General features: G+C 36.9%; 1 protein-coding gene across 2 annotated transcripts in view; it reads right to left on the minus strand.

Moving 5' to 3' along the window:
• The window catches only part of APC7 (tetratricopeptide repeat (TPR)-containing protein), a 344,349-nt gene that overhangs the window by 145,137 nt on the left and 182,458 nt on the right, over nucleotides 1-16,754 (minus strand). Inside the window, exons 9-10 of one of the 2 annotated variants that reach the window (XM_089402745.1) lie at nucleotides 3,615-3,660; nucleotides 3,407-3,483 (exon numbers count right to left, since the gene is read on the minus strand). In XM_089402745.1, coding sequence (XP_089258871.1) covers nucleotides 3,407-3,483; nucleotides 3,615-3,660 — 123 coding nt within the window. The remainder of the gene's footprint in view (nucleotides 1-3,406; nucleotides 3,484-3,614; nucleotides 3,661-16,754) is intronic. The other variant, XM_089402746.1, reaches the window with a different exon arrangement.

The raw sequence follows: 16,754 nt of genomic DNA on the forward strand, positions 1-16,754 counted from the left end.
GAAGCATATAACTGGTATATGTGGTGGAAAAAAACAACACACGTCATTAGCTGGAGAAAATTTAAAGATGCATTCTTTAAAAGATTCCAAGGTGTAAGAGAAGAAGAGTTCTTTTCAAAACTCATCAAATTACGACAAAAAGGAAGTGTGGACGAATACACTCAAGAATGGGAGACCTTAGTAACACGAGTACCTGGGTTATCAGAATCTCGTCTAATTCAGTCATACATCTCGGGACTCAAAACCCATTTACAAGCAGAACTTGAGATGCATGATATTACATCTATAGAAGTAGCAAGATGAAAAGCAAAAACAGCCGAAAAGAAATCCGATTCAATATTTTGGTCAAAAGCGGAAAAAACTTATGCAAGACGAAGGATACCCCAGTATATGGACTCCAATAATACAAGATATGTTCCACCACATCGTCGTGAAGATGAAAAATCTGATCTGGAAATGCAAAGGATAAAAGAGGGTAAATGTAAGCGCTGTGGTGAGAAGTGGGACCCCAAACATAGATGTGCTAAAGGAAAAGAACCAAAGAACCTATATAATTGTGAAGTAACCAATGATTCAAACAGTGAAGATTATGACATAGAAGACACAGAAGACACCCCAGAATTCTCACCAGAATTAGATGACGGAAGTATTCCGCAAGTGTCATTATCAGCTATGACAGGTATATCACAACCTCAGACTTTAAAGTTAAAAGGACACATAAAGAAGAACAACGTAGTGGTTCTCCTCGACTCACGTAGCACACACAATTTTTTAGATGCAACCGTGGCAAGGAGACTCAATATTTTTTCATTTCCCTTACCAAACATGAAAGTGATGGTAGCTAATGGTAAGAAGATTGAAAAGGTAGGGAAATGCCATAAGGTCAATTTGTATATTCAAGACTTTAATCTAGAGTCTCCATTCTTCATCGTACCATTAGGAGTAGATGTAGTCCTAGGTATCCAATGGCTACGAACTTTAGGCACTTATGCCGCCAACCATCAAGTACAATTTATAAAATTCAAATGGGGAGGTCAGAAGTACAAACTACACGGATTCCAAGCACCAGAAAATCAAGTTGTATCATCATCTCAGATGATGAAGCTGAGTCGAAGAAGAGCACCTGCTTATGCAATACAATGTCACCAATTAGAAATGTTATCTGCAAATATGACTAGAGAAGAGTCACCAGGGATACAAGATTTGATTCGGAAGCATGAAAAAGTAATTCAAGACCTACCTATGAAGAGGCCGCCTAATAGGGAAATTGAGCATACAATAGAAGTCAAGGCAGGGTCAGACCCTGTCAACATCAAGCCATACCGATATCCACATCACCAAAAAACGAAACTTGAGAGATTAATCAAAGACCTTTTAAAGTGTGTGACCTTGATCATCTTGGAATATCTGATCAAGTGGAAGGACTTACCCGAAGAACACGCTTTCCGGGAGAATGAATCATTCTTCAACAACATCCGTTGTTACTTATGCTTTGAGGACAAAGCATTCTTTCGAGAGGAAGGCAATGTTATGTAAAAAAATTAGTTAATTTTAGGTTATTATTTAATTTTAATTTTAATTAGACGAAAGGGCACGATCATAAGATCATGCCCTTTCCCAAAGGGTGCCCATGGCGGTATATAAGCCAGGCAACCTATTGTAAACAATCATCATTTGTAATTCATCTTTTTAATAAAATATTTCTATATATATTTCTGTATATCCAGAGGTTTTATGCTTCACTTTCCCCTTCCTTGTCTAGATTAAGAACATCATTGGTTAATAGATTCTCTCTCCTTAACCTAGGTTGGGTCCACTTGGTCCTATGTGGTCCCATACCTTTGAAAGGTCAATTGTTCAAGAACCATTAGGGAAGCCAAGTTCAATAAGGATTTTAGAATTGGGAAACTCCTTTACAAGGCATATTCCTCTAACCTAACCCTCAAATCCTCCCCTCCTTATCCTCAAAATCTTTCTACCTTGCTTGAAGAGCAAGTAAGCTCCATTCTTTACCCCCTTCCAGGAAAAGGATCATCAAGGTCATTTCACATCCATTTGTTGATTCATCCTTCACAACTGACTTCCATATACCGAGTCTCCTCCCATCGGTGAAAGTCCGTAAAGTGTAGGGAGTCTAAGTTGAGGTGACAGTGGGCTAAGTCTCCATTATTTCCCTTGGCCTAGCAGTTGTCCCCTTTAGGAATCCCCTTTAGGCCCCCTGCTAGTTGAGTGGTAACGGGCCCATAATGGTTGGCTTATGTGGCGGATATGGCGGCACATCGAGCTATTCTGCAAGGCATCGTTGGCTGTCGGATGAAGACAATCTAGGAGAAAAATTTCTCCTATGGGTGTTACCCACTAGAGGTGGGTAACGGAAACCATTCGAAGGTGCAAACCATAGGAAAGATCACATCCAAAGTGCTAGGGAACTCCTCTATGAAAATCAACACCTCATCATTATAATGTTATGATCCTTTGAAAACCATGGAAAATCACTCTTTAATATAATGACCACACTAAGGGGCAATTATTACCACTTGCAACAGAGAGAGAGCCTAGGTTAATGGTTTCCCACTCCATGAAATGCAATAAAAGTTAACAAATATATCAATGCTAAGCAAAACCCTTAATGAAATCCAAACATATCGACATTGTTAAAGAAGGGGAACGCATTACATTATCAAGACAAGCATTAGGAACATGACAACTCATCTAGTACATGAGGACATCTCATCCAACAACTATTAGCAACCACCAAAGCATCAAATCAACCAAAACAATGGCACCATTTCTAAGCCCAAACACACGTACCCCTACAGTATCCAACAATTTCGTCCGGCAACCTTGATCCTCTGGACAAAAATCACAGGTGTTGGTGTGAAAACTGCAAGTGCAAGCCTCATCCAATATGACGGGTAACAGGGCCATATATTCACTAGTCAAATACCAAAAGTTTCAGGCTGAAATGCACCTGAAACTTGCTCGTACATCTCGGGCAGCAATTTCAAATTATAAAACATTGCCTGAAAAGTTTTGGGTTGTTTAGCCCATGCTTTCTTCCACAAAACATTCGGGGACTTATAAAAAAAGGTGCACATTGGATGCTTGACCTCTATATCTGCTAATACTAGGAGTGAAGATAGAATATCACCATGTAGATTTTATAGAAACACTGTCATCCTATGAAACAACTAAATTGTGTCTAGAATAAAATAATCATAAACAGCACTGCCAATGACCAAGCTACTATCACTCTATCTTCTATTTGTATCGTGTAAATCATCACTAGTTTAAGTTGTTCAAACTTAAATTTTGAAAGGAATTAGTTTACTAAACAATCACAGGATCAGACAAAAGGGCCAACCATGCATAACTCTGCATTCCCAGGCCTGTTCTATGTACACACCTTTGCTGTTTCGATCATTATGTGGAGATTGTTGGGGAAACGCTGTGAAAGACAACCAAAATGCTCCAAGACACCTGCTTTAATTATAAAAAGTAGTGAGAAAAACAGTGATCTGACCAAAGCAAAGCATACATTACTCTTATTTTGTATCAATGTATTTAAAGATGCAAAGAAACAACTTATCTTTGTTTTTTCTTCCACAGTTTACCTTTATAATCTTGTGATGCAGCAGCACATTGTGCCTCCGCATAACGCTGCATACAAGAAAAAAATGAAAAAAAGAAAACGTTACAAACTTACAACCAATGGGAAGAAAATCAATCCAAATGCCCAAGAATACACTAGAATACTAAATCCCAGATGACAGTTAAAACACCTTGACTGGTTTTAGACAACAAACCTGAAAGACACAACAACATAAGGTTACATACTTTAAACAATTGTACAAGCCTAATGCTTCGAACAACAAAATATATGACTCTACTATGAACTAAAAGAGAATCCTAAACTTTTCATATGAATACAAAGAAAGCACAAAATAAGGCATTAATCACAGGATATCTAAACTATTCGTATGAATACAAAGAAAGAACAAAATAAGGTATTAATCACAGGCTATCTAAAAGGCCTCTAGAAAGCTTCCACAAGACAGAAAGTTTTACACTTTGAGAAGAGTGGTGATCTTACAGCCTGAGGCAGAAAAGATGTGCCACCTTTGTCATATGTGTAAATCTCCATGGTAAATCTATGTGTTCCTCTCTATGTGAGATTGTGATTCTTTCAATTAGTACTTTGTTTCAAAGCACAGTCCATTTAGACAACACAGCCGATTAATATACAGAGAGAGCATTAATTAACATAAGCTTAAAATTGCTGAATCGATTTGGTCATATATTAAGAGACTACGGATCATCTTGTATGGTGACTTTACATTCCCTCATGATTTGTGGTTTCATCTAATGTACTCAACCTTGCATTTTCACAACCTCGGCAATAAAAACTATCACTTTGGAAGCACCCAATTTCACGTGTTATTCAAGTTGGCAAGTGATTTCACAGAATCCTGAGTTGACTGGCGTGGGGTGTATTGCCTGCCCAGACAACTCTCTTTTATTTCTTTTACTCCATGCAGAAATCGAAAGTACACAAAAAAGGATAAATTTATTTCACAGATTTTTTGTGTTTTACTTGCAGACGCACAATCAGGGAAAATTTTAAGAACCACCCTAAATTTATATGTATAATAAATGGGTGAATCCCCATGATACATAGGAAAAATGGGAGGCGATTTTATCACTAATATATATATATATATATATATTTGGCGAATCTCTCACCAGATTATATTATCTTGTAAAGTCATGGCGAATCCTTCAATGAATTATAAAATCTTGTAAGATCTTGGAAAATCTTTCACTAAGTAATAAAACATTGTGAAGTCTTGGCGAATGTTTTGTTAAAGTATGAAACCATGTATGATAATAATAAAACATATTCATTAAATTGTAATATACTAACATACATGTTTGGAAAAAAGAAACATAATTTTCACTTCCTACAAACAATGTTGCAAGTTTTAGTGGCCATGTTTGTCATGGTAGGAGAGATTAATGTTTTCTCTACCAGTTTTGTCAAGCTACCACTTTTTCCAAGCTATCAAATTTCTTTCTTATTCCATAGACTCCAACTAGGAGATAAAAAAAAACACATCAAGTTTGTTTACCCCAACACGCCAACAAGTAGCAAGCCCCAACTATATAATATAATGAAGTAGTAGGTATCCCAAAGGCCTGAAGGGGATCTAATGGAAAGAAGCGACTGTTGTCAAAAGCCTTCCAATCAATATATAAATATATAAATGTAGATTTATTATTATTTTAATTGGAAATCTTCAATTAAATAATAAAATTTAATTACATCTCTCCCAATCTAAATTTCCTATTAGCATAATTCACTACCTTCATACCATTTTCAACAGCGTTGTAACATGTGGATTAATTTCCTTTTTGGTGCACAATCTCTGTTTTTTAAGACAACATGGTGCAGTGACCCAACCCCTACAGATCATTACGACAAGCTAAGAACGGCAAAGAAGATGAAAGGTTGTACAAACCAACATATTTTTCAAACAACTAATCCAAGATATCAGAAAAACCAATATTAATGGAGATATCGGTATTTTTTACTAAATTTTGTGAAGTGACTAAATGTAGCTTTAACCATTCACCTTAAGATTTTATTTTTTACAATATAATTTCCTAAGTCTATTTAATATCTTCATTATCATAAAAACCAACCTATAACCATCTTAACTCCACATCTACCACTCTTAGAGGGATGAAATCTATTTATCCCTCCCAGCACTTGGTAGACCAGGAATTAAGATGGATCTAAGCTGATAGAATTTCCCCTTTAAATAGTTTATGCTCACATGAATACCATGGTATTACCATAAGTTATCATAAACCTGGAGCTTAAAAACTACTATTAATAATTTATAAAAATTAATAAAATTAATAATTGATTTTTATTTTATATTTTATATTTTTTTTAACCAAGTTAAAATGTTTAAGTGATATTAAATTACAAGATCCATTTTTACTCTTGATATACCAAGCCCCAAGAGGGATCAAATATTTTTTCACTCTATGTTAGTTTGCATATCACGATATTTGATCCAGAGTAAAAATGGATCTATACTAGTTTAATTCCCCCCTTTAAATACGTTGCATTCCATGTGAATACCATGGGTCAATACCATGTGCCATCTTTATTTTTATTAATACTAATATTAGGATTAATAATATTTTTTTGCATGGTATTAATAATAATTTGGCTCATGGTATTTGGCCCATAGGCTTCACCTAAATATAACACATTTTTTGAGTGTTCGTAAATATAAAGTGGCTTATGGAGTAAATATAAAAAATGTTTTATTTATTTACCATACCTCTCGTTTATTTATATTTTTATTAATTTACCATACCTCTTTTATAAATATGGTGTTTGGCCCATAGGATTTAATTAAATAAAACCTCTTTTTCAAACCTTCTTAAATAGAAAGAGGGTTATGGGCTAAATATAGAAAGAGGTTTTATTTATTTACCATACCTATAGTTTATTTATATTTTTATTTATTTACTATACCTTTGAAGTATAAAAATAGGTTTTATTTATTTACCATACCTTCACTTTATTTATATTTTTATTTATTTACACGCTTGTGTGTTCATAAATATAAGGTGACATATAGAGTAAATATTAAAAAATGTTTTATTTATTTACCATACCTCTCATTTATTTATATCTTTATTAATTTACCATACCTCTTTTATAAATATGGTATTTGGCCTATAGGATTCACTTAAATAAAACCTCGTTTTTGAGCCTTCCTAAATAGAAAGAGGGTTATGGACTAAATATAAAAAGAGGTTTTATTTATCTACCATACCTCTAGTTTATTTATTTACCATACCTTTGGAGTAAGTATAAAAAGAGCTTTTATTTATTTACCATACCTCCATTGTATTTATATTTTTATTTATAACTATCATAAATACATTTTCTTGAAAATTAGGGCAAATGGAAGATTGAAGCTCCTAATTTCAATGGCTAAATTTACTTTTTTTACCCTCTTCCTTAAAATAAGGTGGGCTAACCTCCATACCTAATTTTTTTATAAAATAAATTTGAGGCGATTTGTAACAATGTACTACGATACAAAATATTCGCCCAATAAAATTATAAAACCCCTTAATTTAGCCCAAGGGCGAAAATTCCCCCTAAAATTTTCCATGCGCACAATGTTTTGTCACAGTCCTGAAAAACACTAAGGCAGAATTATGTAGGGTAAACGATGATTTAATATTCTAACACAAAAAGCTAAAGTTTATTTGATGTTCTTAGATGTTATAACGACAGAAAAATGGAAAATTTATGGGTGAGGATATTTTGGAGATTTGAAGACTTTTGCAGGGCATAATTCAAGAGTTTTGATTTCAGATCACTTGGGATGTCCCCTATGACTAGCAAGAAGTAGGTTGAAGTAAGAGAGACTGTGTGAGGTGACTTTGGCACTTCCCCTTAATGCTTCATTTGATCCCTTTAAGTTTCAACAGATAACATTTTGTAATCACCATAGAGAGAAAAATCCAGCTTTCTGTCACAAGTAGCATGGACATGACAAATTGGTAAGCAATGATTTCTTTGAAGATCATATGTCTCATCTAGCAACTCCATTTTGAGGGGTGCGATTACCTAGACCATTGGCAAATAGGTATTTTTATTGGACTTTTGTCAGATATGTAGGTATCCTCGACCACTTCCTGGTGGAAGTTTGTGGTGTAAGCAATGTTTTAAAAATCTACTGAACCTAAACAAGAACCTGTGAATTTTCCACTGCCCAAAAGGTGCTATTAACTCAGTAAATTATTCTCATTACTTATACACAGCAAAATTAAAATTTTGGCGACGAATTTCATCCTAGGAGGTTTTCTAACCTCATCATGTTATGTGTGTTTCTAAACACGGATAATCAGCAGCGTTTATCCTCCAACTTAAACCCCAAAGCTATTGTGGAATTTATTGACAAACTCTTAGGTGAGTCTTAGTGTTATATCAAGTCTTTGTAAAGGTGGTTTGGGAATAATTTAAGTTATTTGGCTAAAATATTTTATTACAGAGCACTTGGTCTACTAGATCATGTTGTGTCGCAAAAATGGATAATTATTTTGAGGGTTTATATGTAAAAAAATATTTCCCCTTTGAGGATTAAATTTGTAATATCTGATGTAAAAAATATTTTAGTGCATGGTCCCTCATACTTAGACACCATAGCTAAAATATTTGTGAGTGGAAAAAATAATTAATCCCTCTTGTGTCAATTGATTAATTTTCTGGCAAAAATAAAATTAAATCCTAAGCCAGAAAAATTAATTAATTTAGAGTCAAAAAATAATTTCAGAGAAATTAATTTCTCCAAGTGGAAAATGGCCAAAAAAATTCGTGGGTCAAAAAGAAGTTAATTTTTTGAGGTCTCCCACCAAGGTAAAAATGGATAATTTAAGAAAAATTAAGCCCTTGGACCTTAGTGGTTAAGTCAAAGCCAAATTTTCGAAGAAATTATACGAATTTACAAGGTAAGTTCCTCAGACAAAACACCAAAGGACACCGGTCACAAACAGATCACAAATCAATAAGCCAGTATTGTTGACATGGTTAAAACCCTCAAAGAGGGAAACAGTCCACGGCCTAAGCCAACACGGCCACTTTAGGCAATTTATTAATAAAAGAATGAGAATTTACATAAGCTTCTCTCATGAATGGTTACCCTACAAATGACCCTCCATGCTCTTTAAATAGAGATGAAGGACCAATCAGGTGTTAAGCCACGGATCAAGTGTCGGTAATATCGAGGAGAGAATGAACCATCAGATCAATACATATCATGACCGTCGGATTGTAAGTTACAAAAATACATAGTAAACAAACACAGTTTATCTAACTCTACACTAGACCAAGTTATACTTAACTATTTCCTATGTGTCGGAATATCCTAACATCCCCCCTTTAGAACAACTTGGGATAGGATTGAAGGATGTACAAATATGACACAATAGGAGAAGGAAGGAGGCACTAGAGCCTATCCCCCCTTAGTGACAACTTCCTAAAGTCCAACCATAAATCAAAGTTTTGTAAACTTCGCCTCTGTGAGAGCCTTTGTAAAGATGTCAGCAACTTGATCATCTGTTGAACAATATTGCACTTCAAGAACATGGTCGTGAGTAAGCTTTTTGATGAAGTACGTGTGCAGTTCAATGTGTTTGTTGCGCTGATGTTGGACTGGATCTTTGCATAGTTGAATGGCACTTTGATTATCACACCAAAGTGTAGTCGGATGTCGCTGCTGAAAGCCAAACTCTAACAGGATCTGACGAAGCCACAGGGCCTCCTTACTAGCTTCTACGGCACCACGAAATTCTGCTTCTGTTGAAGAAAGAGAAATGGCACTTTGTTTCTTGCAAGCCCATGTAATAGGTCCTGAACCAAGAGTGAACACATAACCTGCAGTAGACTTCCGATCATCAGGGTCAGCAGCCCAATCGGAAGCAATGAAACCAACTAATAGAGGAGATGCTTCTGCACTGTAATGAATCCCAAACTGAACTGTACCTCAAACATAACGAAGTATTCTTTTAGCTGCTTTCCAATGACTTTCATGTGGGTTTTGCATAAACCAAGCAATAAGGCCAACAGCAAAGGAAAGGTCAGGACGAGTATGGGTCAAATACAAAAGTTTTCCTACAAGTTGACGGAAGGACTCGTTTGGCCTTGAAGGCATGTGTGGGAAACTTGGAATGACATTGAGGATTCAACAGAGTGAGGTGACATGGGGCCAATGGTAGAAAAACCATCAACTCCAAGAGTTCCTATTTCAATATTTTGCTTTTCTTTCTTGGCATTATGCTGACTCAACATATCAATGGCCAAGGTTGCTTGGTGTTTGACATTATCGTCAACCTTGCTGCAAAGACCTATATCATGGCCAAGTATTTGTGCAAGGTGGAACTTGAATCTATAAATGCCTCCACTACATTTCGATTTGCAAAATTTACAAAGGAACCTAGGGTCTCAGGGAATCTTGTCACAATAAGCCCAAGCAAAGTCCTTCTCCCTCGGCATTGTTGTTGTTTTGGACTTGTGTTTAATTTGTGGCCTCTGTTAAGATTTGGAGTCGAGGCTTCTATTTAATTTGTGGCTCCTGTGAAAGACTAAAAAATCAAATTTAAAAATGATCCAAAAATTTAAAATATGCTAGAAATCTAAAAAATTAAATGAAGACAGATGTCAGTAAACATATAGAAATGTTGCCTTTCAATAAAACCAGAAAAACATATTGCTTGATACATGAAATGCAGGTTACGTATTGCTTGATACAATAAAACCAAAGTTTGGTTGATTTTTTGGAGAATTTTGATTATGTAATTATTGATTGTAATTATAGTGAGAAAAGCAAACCTGATATGATGCAGGTTTTGTAGGATGAGACGTATAATCTGTGTAATAAATGCTCTCTGCTGGCAAGGAAAGCTATAGGAAGTTGGTGATAAAAGTCCCTAGAGTGAATGCTTGGCATCTTTGCACAATCTATTGTATGTGATACTTGATATTTCATGATACTTGGTTGCCTCAAATTTTAGAGTGTAGTACAGTAGATTCTTGTATCACATATGCCCTTAAATAAGAATTTTTTTGGCAGTGAACATGTAGCTCAAAATGCCTCTGCAAATAAGCAATGGGATAGATTTTGTGCAGACTTTCATACAGCAAGGGAAATGATTTAAGATTCACGATCCAATTATATGATTTTTGATGCATATATATTATATATTTAGAAAACATGCAGAACTCTGGTTTTATTGTATCAAGCAATATGTTTTTGCAAAATGTTAAAATGAATACCTTACGCAAGTTACCTCAAGGCTCACGCAGGTGTATGTCAACAATCCGGCTCTGCGGCGTTGAATGCAGCTCTGCGGTGTAACCATGTATGTCAACAATCCGGCTCTGCGGTGTATGGAATGCCTCTGCGGCTTTGCGGTGTATGTAATATGTATTGTCAACAATCCGGCTCTGTGGCGTCGACTCTGCGGTGTCTGGACTATGAAATAGCTCTGTGACGTAATCGATAAACTTACAAAGTGACAATCCAAAACCCAAGTGACAATCCAAAACCCGATAAACCCTAAACCCAAAACTGGCGGGACTCGGGAAAAAAACGCGGAATTGACAAAATCGGAATAATCGCCATACACGCGCGTCAAACTCACGTTGACCACGAGTCAAACTCGTTCAATGCGATTTGACTCACAGAGATTCGACTCGGACCGTTTCACGGGCGAGCAGAGTTGGAATCGCGACTACTCGTCGATTCCTGTTACATTGGTTCTACCGGACTCAGATTTGGATCAGCAATGGATGCAGCCCTCAAATAGCTCTGATACCATGTAAGAATTTACAAGGTAAGTTCCTCAGACAGAACACGAAAGGACACCGCTCACAAACAGATCACAGATCAATACACCAGTATTGTTGACGTGGTTAAAACCCTCAAAGAGGGAAACAGTCCACGGCTTGAGCCAACGCGGCCACTTAGGCAATTTATTAATAAAAGAATGAAAATTTACATAAGCTTTTCTCATGAACGGTTACCCTAAAAATGACCCTCCATGCTCTTAAATAGAGATCATGGACCAATCAGGTGTTAAGCAACGGATCAAGTGTCGGTAATATCGAGGAGAGAATGAACCGTTGGATCACTATAAATCGTGACCATCGGATTGTGAGTTACGAAAGTACATGGTAAAGAAACACACTTTACCTAACTCTACACTAGACCAAGTTATACTTAACTATTTCCTATGTGTCGGAATATCCTAATAGAAATTAACCCAAAACATTTATTTTTGGATTAACAAAAAATGGGTTTTATGAGAAATTCGAAATTTTCCTCAAAATAAATATTTTCGACGACAGAGATTAAAAGATGACTAGCCATTATTTTCCACTTGGAGGATTTATCTATAAATTAGAAGCCATTTTGCTTCTCAAGTCATGATGATGACTTTAGTTCTGGACTATGTAAATTTGTAACGTTCATATTGAGTTCTGGACTATGTAGATTTGTAACGTTGGTATTGAGTCATTGCTCTATTGGGAACATTTGATATCATAATAGAAGACTTCAGGGTTCAGTTCATGGTGTCCTTGTCTCGTTGGTCTATGGTACATGCTAGTTATGTTCTCATCCTATATTGTGCTTCAATGCTATATGAATTGTTATTTCATTTTTCAATGATAGGAACATTCTATTGGTAAATTTTGAATTTATCCTAGGTGATCTGATTCATTATATGATCTAACGATTTTTCTTGAAAAAGATTATAGAGATCTACAAGTACGTTATCCCTTGGCCTCCAAATTCACAGACTGTGGGCACGATCTGACCTTGTTTGGGCTCCGAGAAATTTATATGGTATTCTTACTTCGCTAAAGGGTGTGGCCAATATTAATCTGTCCAAAAAAAAATACATTGATCCATTATTCAGAGTTAATTTTCTCAAAAAAATATATTTTACAAGCATTGTATATTTGTAAATATTTTGTACATAATTTGGAAAATTAAATTTTGTAAATATTTTCTAACCCTTGTTTTTTGCAGAAATTGGGGTTTGGGGTTTTATTTTGAATTTTGCATATATTGGGGTTTTGGGGAAAATTTTATTTTCATTTGCGCAAGTGATTATCAAGGAAAATTCTAAAATTTTGGAAGGGATTCAAGAATGTCTAGCCTTGAAAAAATTTCGTTGGGGTTTTTAGAGTGGGATCTAGGCCTAGGAAGGAAAGATCCACCCTCTAGTTCTCTTCCAAGCTCAACGTCCAAGCAAGCAAGGAAGTCGCTAGCCCTTGGAAGCATTTTCATGGCATCTTGTGGTGAAATTTGAAGATTTGGAGGGAGATTTTGAGGCTTTTGAACCCTAGTCGTGGCCCTTTTCCTCCTTTGGTTATCTGCAAGCCTGAATAGGCCTCTAAGGCCTTGACGTGGGCCTCCTTTCCCCTTTTTTCCCTTGTTGTCAAGCCCTAAGGGTTGTCCAGCCTTATCCACAAGCTTTCCCTTGGCTTTTCTCCCCTCGACCCTCCTCTTCCTCCTCTCTGCTACCCCTATTCTCCTTTATTTTCCCTCTTTCTCCTCCCAGCCAACCTCCTACCCTTTGTCGTAGGCCTAGAGGCCTTATTCCCTAAGGCCACAGGCCTAAAGGGCCTCTAACCTTTGTCGTTGCCTCTTTTCTTGAAGTCACAGACCTATTGGCCTTACTTTCCCTTGAGACAGCCTTCATTGGGCTTCCCTTTACCCTAAAAAGGTCCTCAAGCCCTTCTCGCTCTCATCTATGGTTTCCTAAGGCCTTGATCCCTCCATCATTTCCCTTCTAGCCCCTTTTATCCTTAACGCTAGCGTTCCTCCCTCTTCCCTTCATTCCATCTCTGTCTTGGTTATCATTAGATTTTAACCCCTCTATCACCTGCAACTCAACCTCTGACTCGATTTCTCCTGTTGCATCACCTGCACTTGAAAATCAAGTTGTCTAGATCACTCATCTGCACTGGTGTATTCTCCATCTACCCATCGACTTCTTATAATCCTTTGTTGGAGCACCAACAACCAAGATTAGAACTTAATCAAGGACCCAGATTAATTCCTTGTCGATCTGTGCGAGTTTCTAGATAATTCTCACCTTATCTCAATTAATCATGATTAATTAACCATATTCCCTAAGTTTAAACTTACGAAATATTTAAAAATAGGCTAATAATCTAATTGAGCCATCTCTAGGTGAAATTTCCATAAACAATTTTTTGGGTTTTGGAGATCTCATGTGTTTTAGCCTCTCCACAATGTTTCAAGACTAGAACACATCTGATGCTACAAAAACTAACATCCAAATGTCTTGGTCTGGTATGTAGATGTGATTATCATTTGAGGATGTCCTGCACATATCATGATGTGTTGTATGCTTACATTAGCCAATGATGTTGACTTGGAGAATTATGGAGATTTGAAGGTTGTTTTGCTCTAAGGTTATGTTCCTTTATGTTCACAAGTGGTCAATATCCATTAGAGGATTGACATGTTATGATACCGTGGGTGCTAATTTCTTTACAAGAGCCAATGATTGATTTCAGAACAATGATAGGTACAAATTAATAGTTAGTAAGTTTAGTGAAGTTGAACAATGAGTCGACGTGTAAACACTTTTCTTGTAAAGAGGTGTTAGCTTTTAGTTCACTCCAAAAGTGTTTCAACCATGTTTGGGGTACATTTTGAGATTTCAGGTACATGGTATATGTTCAACCTTCAGATGATTGAAAATGGATCACAGGAGATAGTCCACGATGGAATTTCACATTAGTGATAGTTTGCTCAATGATTGCTTGACATCAATCACGTTCTTGCATGAAATTATTAGCTAGTTTATTAGAGTTCTCCTGACAGCTTCGGAGACATCCTTCACGATGATCACAGAAAGATGACCACTTAATTGGAGAACACCCTACTTAGGAGCAGGACCATGCTACATTTTGGAGGATGGCATAAAGCCCTATATAGAATGGGGTAGTTTGGATTCCTATATGAAGGCTTGGAGTTGGCTCAGAAACGCTTTGGTTGTGATAGTGTTCATGCAGGGGGAGTGGACGTAGAGGAGTATAAAACTTAGGAGCATTGCAGTCCATGTTGGCTTGTGAAAAAAGGGTTTGAACACACCTTTAGTAGCTACACAACCTTGCAACTCTTATTGTCTACATCACCTTGGAAAATGATGTGTAACCCTCAAGCGTTGTGCTTCACTTCATGTAGGTCTACATGTCTTTATTGCAAATTACTTTCAAGGACTTGGGCCTTCAATTTATTGTTGCTCTCCATTACTTCTTATATATATATATATATATATATATATATATATATATATATATATATATATATATATATATATATATATATATATATCGATGAAGGAGAGAGTCCTCATTCATCATTATGTTGATCATTCTTGTTCACCTATGTGTTAGGGATGTGATTAGGATCACAGTAGTCATCGAGATAAAACAAGGGTGCCCCCTCTCACAAACCTTCTTTGAATATACACTCACGCATTGTAGTCATTCCTCCATGAGCACAGCTAGGAGGACGACAGTTGTATTCTACATCAAGTGTTCATTTACCATACCACTGATGTAAATGAGGGGTGCCCCCTCTCACCAACCTTCTTTGGGATTTATATTGATACATTGGAGTCCTACCTCCACGAGCACATCCAAGAGGGGTATGAATGTCTTCTACATTAGGTGTTGATTTACCTTACCATTAGGGTAAAACAAGGGTGCCCCCTCCTGTTAACCATCATGAAGATCTCTATTGATGAACTAGAGTCCTTCCTCCAGGAGCACATCCAAGAGGGGAACAATTATCTTCGACATTAGGTATTAATTTGCCTACTCCTATTCATCAATGACCTAGTCTTCTTGGCCTCTATTCCCGAGGGCCAACAAAGATGGATCGAAGCATTGGCCAACTTTTGTGACCTTCAACAACTAGTAGTCAACCTGGGTAAAACCAAGACTTCGATTTCCAATGCATCAATGAACTCTCTTGCAAATTTACATTTCTACTACCAAGGAACAAAGATTGAGATCACCATAGCTTATACTTACTTGGGAGTAAACTGCATGGGACCTCGCTTTAGTATGCAGCAAGCCCTCTAGCCTTGGCTCAGTAAAGGGTACATTTCCTTGACCCTCATCGAGAGACAATATTCTAGGGTCAATTTTCGGACATCTCTTCCAACTCTACCTCATTGAGAAAGTTATTGAACCCATAATACTCTATGCCTCTAAGATCTGGGGGGTAAACTTGCTACAGACATATTGGGCCAAGATGGAGAAAGTCCAAACCATGCTTCTCAACATGGTTTTAAAAGCCATTCGAGTTGAACCACTACCTAGTCAAACCAACCGATTCATTAGGGTCAAAGGTCAACCTAGCCAATGACCTCAGTTTGTGCCGAGGTAAACCCACATTTGGTACCAAACTAGCATGAACAAGCTTGTGCTGAAATTTCCTTGCACCCTAGGAGAGTCTATGCCCTAATTAGAAATGCAAACACACTAGAGAATCCCAACTTTAAACAGCTTTGCACAGCAGAATATAACAACAATGAGATCAACAACAGTACACAATATTTATAGCTCAAAACATGTTCCTTCTTAGTCCTTCAATAAGAAAACCATAGGACTCTCATACCATGCATCGTAGCCATTTACAAACCCAAGTACAATGTTATAATACAATTTTTTCCTTTGACTAATACAACTAGGGCTGAGGCCTAGTCCATCAAGTCCTCAGCTACCCAAAACAAAACATAGAATAAATAATTTGACTTACTTGTTATTTGCAATCCTTGGAAACTAGCCCTTTCAATCGTCTTTTGTCCACATATTCAACTCCATTAGACCTTTGTCCAGCTATCATGTAGCTTTGGCCAGCTCCTTTAACCCTAAGGCTTCCTTCTCCACCAATACATTGCTCCCTTTGGTCTGTTACTCACCACCAATGAGTGACACCCATAGGAGAAATTGTTTTCTCCTAGATTGCCTTCAACCGACAACCAGCAGCCCCTTGCAGCCCCCAGATAGCTCGATGTGTCTCCTAGATTGTCTTCAATTGATAAGCAGCAGCCCCTTGCAACCCCCAGATAGCTCGATGTGCCACCATCTCCGCCACCTGAGCAACCCA

The sequence above is a fragment of the Pinus tabuliformis genome, chromosome 2_1 (assembly GCF_031772625.1).
Source record: "Pinus tabuliformis cultivar Carrire ecotype Pingquan chromosome 2_1, CPIR1, whole genome shotgun sequence".
NCBI lineage: Eukaryota > Viridiplantae > Streptophyta > Pinopsida > Pinales > Pinaceae > Pinus > Pinus tabuliformis.